At 33.0% G+C, this 8,234-nt stretch overlaps 1 protein-coding gene across 2 annotated transcripts; it reads left to right on the top strand.

The window, feature by feature from the left end:
* Positions 1-695: 695 nt before the first annotated feature.
* Positions 696-5,313, top strand: GLE1 (nucleoporin GLE1-like protein). 2 transcript variants are annotated; one of them, XM_078970300.1, is made up of 17 exons: positions 696-811; positions 1,518-1,592; positions 1,770-1,837; positions 1,949-2,116; positions 2,209-2,331; positions 2,425-2,545; positions 2,764-2,912; positions 2,998-3,166; positions 3,260-3,431; positions 3,517-3,626; positions 3,720-3,790; positions 3,876-3,954; positions 4,045-4,125; positions 4,206-4,289; positions 4,364-4,498; positions 4,610-4,732; positions 4,837-5,313. In XM_078970300.1, coding segments are annotated over exons 3-17 (1,941 nt in total). In that variant the 5' UTR covers positions 696-811; positions 1,518-1,592; positions 1,770-1,835; the 3' UTR covers positions 5,191-5,313. The 2 variants fall into 2 exon arrangements, with proteins under 2 accessions (XP_078826426.1, XP_078826427.1); XM_078970301.1 differs by having other exon boundaries at positions 733-1,454.
* The last annotated feature ends 2,921 nt before the right edge of the window (positions 5,314-8,234 follow it).

The following is an 8,234-nucleotide window of genomic DNA, read 5'->3' as shown; positions in this document are numbered from 1 at the left end:
TTCCCAACCTTTGTGAATCAGTTTTAAGTAAAAGAAAATTGAAAATGGACCAAAACAGTTCTAGAGAATTTCAAATTAATACATTTAGTATGTGATTTTTATTCATTTTTATGTGATTTCTTGAAATTAATATCTTATGTGATGTAATTGGAGCATGTGTAGAAAGTCTAACCGAATTGGAACTAATCTGTATAAAGGTTGATGCCGTTTTTCCCCGTCCTTAGAGGTGTGGTGTAATTACATAAGTGCAATCCATACTTGCTTTTTACAGAATCACTGTATATGACTGGATTTTGAATCTTTGGAAAGGCGTTGGTTCTCCTTCTAAAGAAATAACATCAAACATGAGAATTCTAACTTCTTATGATGAAACTGATATGCTCTGGGTTTTGGTACATTAAAAGTTGAATGTTATAATTGGACTTTCCAAAATACAATGTCCCGATAAGAAAAAAATTGTTTCAGGGGAAGCTTCTTTCCTAGTTATTCTATATAACTTGAAATCAAAACAATAGCAACAAATATGTTTATCATCAGCATCCTCAGATTAAATTAAAACCCAGCATATTTGATAAAAAAAAAAAAAAAAAATTAAGCTAGAAAAAACTCCCCTTTCTTGTTGCCTGTAGTTGATGTGTAGCCCAAATAACAGAAATTAGCCCACAAAAAGATGAAGTTAGCCCAACATCCCTCTTAACGAGTCTGCGTGCGTGCCCTCCCTGCGTCTTCGTTCTTCCTTTTTTTTTTCTTCTTCGACAGGAGCCAATTGCGTTCTCTCACTTCAAACGATCACAACCCCAAAATCCACCAGGTTCGATCCTCCTTTTTCTTTATTTTTTCGGCAGAATTGGTGATTATTGGTGGTTTGGCGTGGTTAACGGAGGTGTAAGGGTGGTTTTCGGTGGTGGCTGATGAATGTAGAAGGGTGGTACTCGGTGGTGTTTTTGGGTGGTGTTGTGCAGGTAAATAGCAGGGGAGGTGATTGTGTCTGCTGTGTTTTATGGAGATAATGGTGGATGAAAGCTAATCAGGGATGCTCTTCACACAAAGCATAGCTTTTTGCAAACCATATTGAGCAGATTTGGAGTATAATTCGATACAGATAGTAAAATACCTATCAATTTAAGGATTTATTTCATAACAGTCAATGACGAAATCAAAAACTTTAAAATATATATATCAAATAGTGAGTTACCCAGACCCATATTCACATACCCATACTCAGATTTGGAGTGCCGCTTGTTTTACATAGGAACGGTTCCATTTTAATACATCGCTGAGCGAAAAATTTGACGCCCATTGCCCTTTTTCCCCTCGTTCCAGCGACATCCCCACCCTCTTCATCCCTTCCCTGGCACCGGCGCCGCCCTCCACCTTCCCAGCTGCCACCGGCGCCACCGTCTTATTTCTCCACAACTAGAATCAGGGGAAACCTAAGTTATCAATTATCTCAGGCACGTCTTGCAGTCTTGTTGAAGATCTCCACGGCTTTAACTTCTTACAATTTGCATTTTCAGGGTTCCGACTTCCGAAACCCTAACACCTTCAAAGACGAGTATTCATCTCCACGTTTCTTTTGCTCTTTTCATAGGGTACGTACGCCTACATAGCTCAAATCTTTCAGTTCGGTTTATCAAACATTAGGCCTTCTGCTTCTCCATATGCGTAGTTCGGTTTAACAACCATGGTGTTGTGATTTCTATATAATGCTTTGTGTTCTTTTTCGTATAGATGTGATTCTAACTCTCACTTCTACCATTGTTGTCCAGATACATATAACTTCTATTACATCAAAGAGGAAGCAATCAGTTTGATAGATTGCTTCACTCCATATCATGTAAGTCCTGCTTTATATTTATCCAATCCTCCTGTACATTATACATAAAAGACGAAAACAATCAGTTTGATAGATTGTTTAACCAGGCTTTCTTTGTTTTTAACCAATTAGGAGAGGGGTAAAATTGGAACTTCGGTGTCCCCAACGTGTTCATGGGATCATAGCTGATCCACAAATTGACTGGAGTTTTGATGAACTTCTTTCAGAGCTTAATGCTGTTGATCACAAACTTCAAGCATCCTCATTGGTCCCTTTACCTTTCTCCAAAACACATTCAAGGTACTTTGTTATATCATCTTATGAAGTCATTTATAACTTCTTATAAATGCTTTTTCTTTATTATTGTGAAACTAAGGAGTTTCTTCTTGCAGTGATCTTTCAGTTGTAATCCATGCTGAAAAAAACACGAAGCCCTTTGTGATGCATGTATCAGATGATGATGATGATGATGTGGTTAATAGTGGTCGTTTTGCTTGTGATGAAATTTATTTAAGGTATCTTTTTTTGTTTTACAAAACCTCTTACTACTACAGTATTGTACTTATAAATATTTGTATTTACTAGCATATGTGGAAATGTTTGTTTAGTGATGATGTGGATTCAGATAGTGACTCATCAACTGAAGCCCAATGTTCTTTAATGGACAAAGGAGGACTTATTGAAGGTGCATTGATTGAACTAAGCCATGAACACCAGCTTAGTGTTGCTGTATGTTTTTATTACTCCTTATCCTTTTAATTCTTTATGCAGTGTTTAGTATAATGATGGAATCATGAACGGAATGGAATAGTCCATTCCATTGTTCTATTCCATTCCGTATTTCCATCCAACCAAACACATTACATACTCTTTCTCTTTTGTTTTTTCACAACATTGCTACATACATTCAATAACAAATTTCTTCTTTTATAATCTTCAATAATCAGGAAGAAATAAGAAGCCGAATATCTGCATTTGGAACTGATTTTACAAATGAAAAAGAAAAACTCACCAATGCAATTTCTCGAGCTGAAAAGAGCAAAGAAGCACGAAGGGAATTGGATAGAAAACGTGATTTGCAATATCAACGCATAATGTAAGATCTTAAATACCTTTTAAAAGTTTAAAAATTTTGATTTTTTTTTTAATGTATTGATATGTATATTTTAATTTTTTTTTAGTGCAGAAGCACTTGATAATCATCTGACTGATGTTCAAAGACACCATGAATACAAATCTCAAATAGAAGAGAAAAAGATACGCGATGATGCTGCAATTGAAGAGTCCAAAAGAAAGCAGAAAGCTCTTCAAGAAGAAAAAGTTCGACAAGAAAAAATGAAATCAGAAGAGGTTTTGTAAATAAAATTATATAATATAATATCCATCTCAATAAATGTTGTTTTTTTTTTATTTTTTCTAATTTCTTTTGTGTTGTGTGTGAAGGCCAAAAGACAAGCTGAAAAGAAGAGAGAAGAAGAAATGAAAGCCAAAGCCAAAGCATTGGAAGATGAAAAAAGAGCTGCAAAAGAAGCAGCTATGTTGTCAATGGCAGAAAGTCAAAGAAAGGCTGCTGAGGCTTTGACTGCTTCCAATGAACTTAATAAACCATCTTCTGGTAAATAAATATAAATATATTTCTTTTAGGTTGATTATTTTAATTACGTTAAAGAATCTTGTTTACTTTATTGAGTTTATTGCAGGAAATGTAGTCAAGGGTGCTGAGAGTGGTTTAAAAATGGAGGAAAAAAGGGTACAAATGTACAAACAAGTAATTGGAAAAGATTTGGTATCAGAAATGGATTCTAATAAGGTTTCTTTTATTCATATTTTTGTTTTTTTTTTTTCCTTTTGGGTATTTTTATATACTTTTGTACATTAACATTTTTTTTTTAATTATATGAAGGAATACCGAAGTCATGGTATGCAAATGGCTAGACGCATCAAAACCATAACTGGGACAAAAGAGAATGTGAGGTGTGGATTTATTTTTCTATGAATGATAATTTTTTTTTTTTTTTTTTTCAAATTTTTTATAAAAGTTATAATTCTGTTGAGACAGAACAAAAGCAGATGAATTGGTGAAACTAATGAATTCAACCTTTCCTCAATCCATCAACATTGGGATCTTTGCAGATAAAGTAATTTTTTTTTTTCCCATTAAGTTCTATATAAATAAAATATCATATTATGGATAAATAATTTTTCAAACTATTTGAGAAAAATAACAGATTGTCTCCCAAAGCACAAACGCAAGCAGCAACAGTGTCCTATATGGTTATGGACATGTCATTGTTATGGTTACTTCAAAGGTAAAATATATATATTTTTTCTCTTATAGTTGATTAAAAATAATAAAATATTAAATGTATTTGGGTTTTCATGAATCTAGATTCCACATGCCATGGAAATACTACTTGCCAAATTAAACAAAGTTTGCATCTTCACAGTTCCAAAGTATTTGAGTTACTCAGAGGTCAGTTTCCATCTTTATCCTTTTTGTTAAACTCTTATTACAAGATTGCCATTTAAATTATTTATTTTTTTCAGGGAGCTTTCGAATCTAGAGAAGCATACTACAAAGCCATTGGTTATGAAGAAGAAGAAGATGGAAAACTTGAAAGCACAGATACTTATGTAGGAAGGTTAACCCAACATATGAAACTATACGCAGCTTTAATTCAGGTTTCCAACAATCAATATAAACTTTCTTTTCTTTTCTTTTATTTTATTGATTACCAAAAAGATAAAAAGTAAAATAAAAAATAAACCTTTTTTTTTTTAAAATAATTTCAGACTGAAGTTGATGGTTTCCGAAATTTGCATGGAATTGAAGAGGGCTGGAAATGGCTTGCTAGATTTTTAAATGCACTCCCTGCAAATATATACACTGGAGTTGCTCTACAAGCATTCATTGAGGTTAGTTTAGTTTCATCATGGAATGGAATAAGCTATTCCATTCCTTCCTCTATGATTCCATTCCGTTTCAACCAAACTGATTATCTAATTGTTTACTTTTTCAGTTGGCGGGGTTTGGTATGTACAAAAGGTATAAAAACCAGTTCAAGAAGCTATTAAACATAATATCACAAGACTTTTTAAAAGCGTTGAAGGAAAGAGAAGATCCAAAAGTGACAAAAGTTGTGATAAGTTTAGAAAATTACATCCAATCAAAGGAGTTCTTAAAGGAACCAGAAGGATGGCGTTTGCAAGATTCTTTACTATCTCATGGATTTGTCCCTAATGAATCTGATGATCAACAACAGTATTATAACAATAATAATAATAATAACTCATCGGGGGGATATGGATACAAAGGGTATCAACAACAATACAATTATAATAATTCACCTAATAGGTATGTTTATCAGCGCTAGACTAAATTGTCAAGATTTGTATTTTTTTTTTAAAGAAAATTTATATGAGATACAAGAATCTTGATTCAAATTAGAAATTTGTTTGTTTCAAATGAATTGTAATTCGTTTATAGTTTAATCGAATAGATCTCTATATATGGGTTTTGTTTTGTTTTTGTTTTTTTTTTATCTCTAATAAGTAAAATGGGTAAAAAAGAATTTAGGGTGGAATATAATTTATTAATTTTTGTGTGTGTAATTTGTTAAATTGTAAATTTTTGTGAATACGATAAGTATGCTGATTTTTAGATAATGGTTTTCGAACTTCTATGTAAAAAATGTTTTTTTTTATTGTTATTGGGGTAACATTTATAAAAAACATTTTTGGTAATTTAATTGGTATTTGAGGTTGTATATTTATATTGTAATACTATAAATTATAATTAATTACTGGGGAGTTTTAAAATATATTATTATTGATATGATGTTTTAAGGTATTAATATAAATCATAAATTAAAGACAAAACTTTATAAATGGTCCTTTTGGTTTCACAAAATTTGAAGTTTCGTTCCTAACTTTAAAAAACTGCATGAATTGTCCCTATGGTTTCAAAACCTTTAATGTTTAGTTCTTATGACTCATTCTGTTAGTAGTTGTTTGTTAGTATTTGCTGTTAAGTCAAGGGTATTATCGTAATTTCACTACTAAGGGACAATTTATGAGGTTTTCTCTTAATTAAAAAAAAAATTAATATGTAAGGGGTCTCTCTCTCTCTCTCTCTCTCTCTCTCTCTCCCTCTCCCTCTCCCTCTCCCTCTCCCTCCCTCCCTCCCTCCCTCCCTCTCTCTCTGACAAGAACATATGGAGCTTCGGAAAACCCTTGAAGGAATCCCAAATTCCGGTGCTGGTGAAGATGTCTAAGTTTAATCAATCATCGGCAACAGAAAGTGATGCCACTTGGTTGAGATCTTAAATGTCGGAGACATAAAAGGAGCATAACAAACACATAATTGCCGTCACTATTGCCATCGCTATAGTTGCATGTCTGTTTGAGTTCGTCTCTTCCATCTTGTGAATATTAGAAATCGATCGTTCTTGAAAGTCTATAAGTTTTTTTCACATTCAAAATTTGATTTTATTTCCAGAAACAAACCTAGAAAAACGATATTCTTGAAAACCCTTTAGGAACAAACCCAAAAAATCGATTTTTTTTCCAGACAAGATGTAATCGGTTTTAAGATTCAGAATTGTGTGTGTGTGTGTTGAAGCGAAAACCCATAAAATCAAATATGTGATTCAAATTTTGTGTTCTTGATTGTGTGTATTGTGAAGAACAAACCCAAAATTATGCATTCTTTGCTTTATTGGTTTTTAATTTTGTATTATTAGGGTATTGCAAAGAGATGTGTTTGTATGATGAATCTGAACCCATATCTTCGTAGGGTTCATCCCAAGATCTTCATTTGAGAGAGAGAGAGAGAGAGAGATAAAGAGAGAGAGAGAGTGTGTGTGTGTGTTACAACTAGCCTTTTTGCTAGGAAATTTTGTACTCTTGTAAACATCATTTATTGTGATACCTGTAACTCTAATTTGATACTATGCACTATCGTTATTCAATGACAACAAACTGAATCAAGGCTCGCAAGTGAAGATCAAAACTCTATACAAAACACCTCATATGTTCAACTATGGGTTGAAAACCCTAGAAATCCTGGTTCAAGTTCACTAAGGACTAGGATCCTCTTATTGGGCCTAATGGACCAATAAACATTCAACTTGACTACTTTGGGCCTAGAAACCTATGTTCTAATTGGACCCACATTCATAAAACTTAACATTTTGGGCCATGTGGGCCTAAAATGGTTCATTTTATTCCCAATGGGCCGTAAACCCTCTTAATTGGGCTTCATTCGGCCGTGAACTCTCCTAAGGGCCCAATGGGCCGAAAAATAATTTTTAGGCATCATAAATTCGAACAAGACCAAAAATGGGCCAAATCACTTCATCCTCATCTCTCTTAAGCCCAATTTTCGGCCTACTATGCTTATTAGACAAAAAAAGGAAAAATGAGGAAATTTGTGCATTAGACACCTCATGTTTGCATGGTGGTCTTCCATGCAAACATCACCTCACCATCTCTCTCTCTCTCTCTATATATATATATATATATATATATATATATATATATATATATATATATATATATATCTTCTCTTATTAACCTCGGCCAAAACCACCTCCATTTCTCATTCAAACACTTCCAATACACTCTCAAGAAACTCCTCCTTCTTCCTATAGATTTTTCGAGATTTGTGGGTATTCTCAAGAGGTTTTTCACCAAGATCACCACTTGGATCTATGGTTTAGCTTCTTGATTTCTTCACAAATCTCTTTTTAAACCATAACATTTCATGATTTATACATCTTTGCTTCATAGAGTTCGGAAATCCTTCAAAGAGCTTGCTAGGGCCGAGATCTTCACTCCATTCTTCATCAAAACTGAATCCAAACCTCAAGTGAGTTCATACCCCCTTATTTTTGGTTTTATATGATTTTTGGGGGAGAATACAAGTTACTATGTGATAGATCTAAGTGTTATGCATGTTTTGTGTGTATTTCTTGATATAAGATGTGATTATGTGTTAAAACTCCATAGATCTCGAAATTCTCTAACCAAAAGTAGTGTTATTTGTAAACTAAAACACTTCATACAACTTAGTATAAAGATGAATGTGATATACATGTGAAAATCCTTAAGAAACTAAACAAATCTTGAAAAAGGGGCCATTTTTAAACAAAAAGTTGGGGTTTTTAGTTTATTTTCAGTTTTTAGAAGGACTAAAAGAGTCATGTTATTTCAAAATGGGTCTTTAGGATAATCAAAATTTTCAAGGGGCCAAAAGTGTAAATTTTTGCATAATGAGCCTTGATTTGGGCCATTACGGTTTCTTGGGCCTAAAATGTAAATATCTTGATTTTTATGGGTCAAATTATGATTTTATACAAAAATGGGCTGAAAATATAAATCTACGGATTTATAGGCTGGAAATGGCATTTTATTTGAA

The sequence above is a fragment of the Lactuca saligna genome, chromosome 8, assembly GCF_052625555.1.
Source record: "Lactuca saligna cultivar CGN05327 chromosome 8, ASM5262555v1, whole genome shotgun sequence".
Taxonomy (NCBI): Eukaryota; Viridiplantae; Streptophyta; class Magnoliopsida; order Asterales; family Asteraceae; genus Lactuca; species Lactuca saligna.
This window is presented reverse-complemented; position numbering and strand designations above follow the sequence as displayed.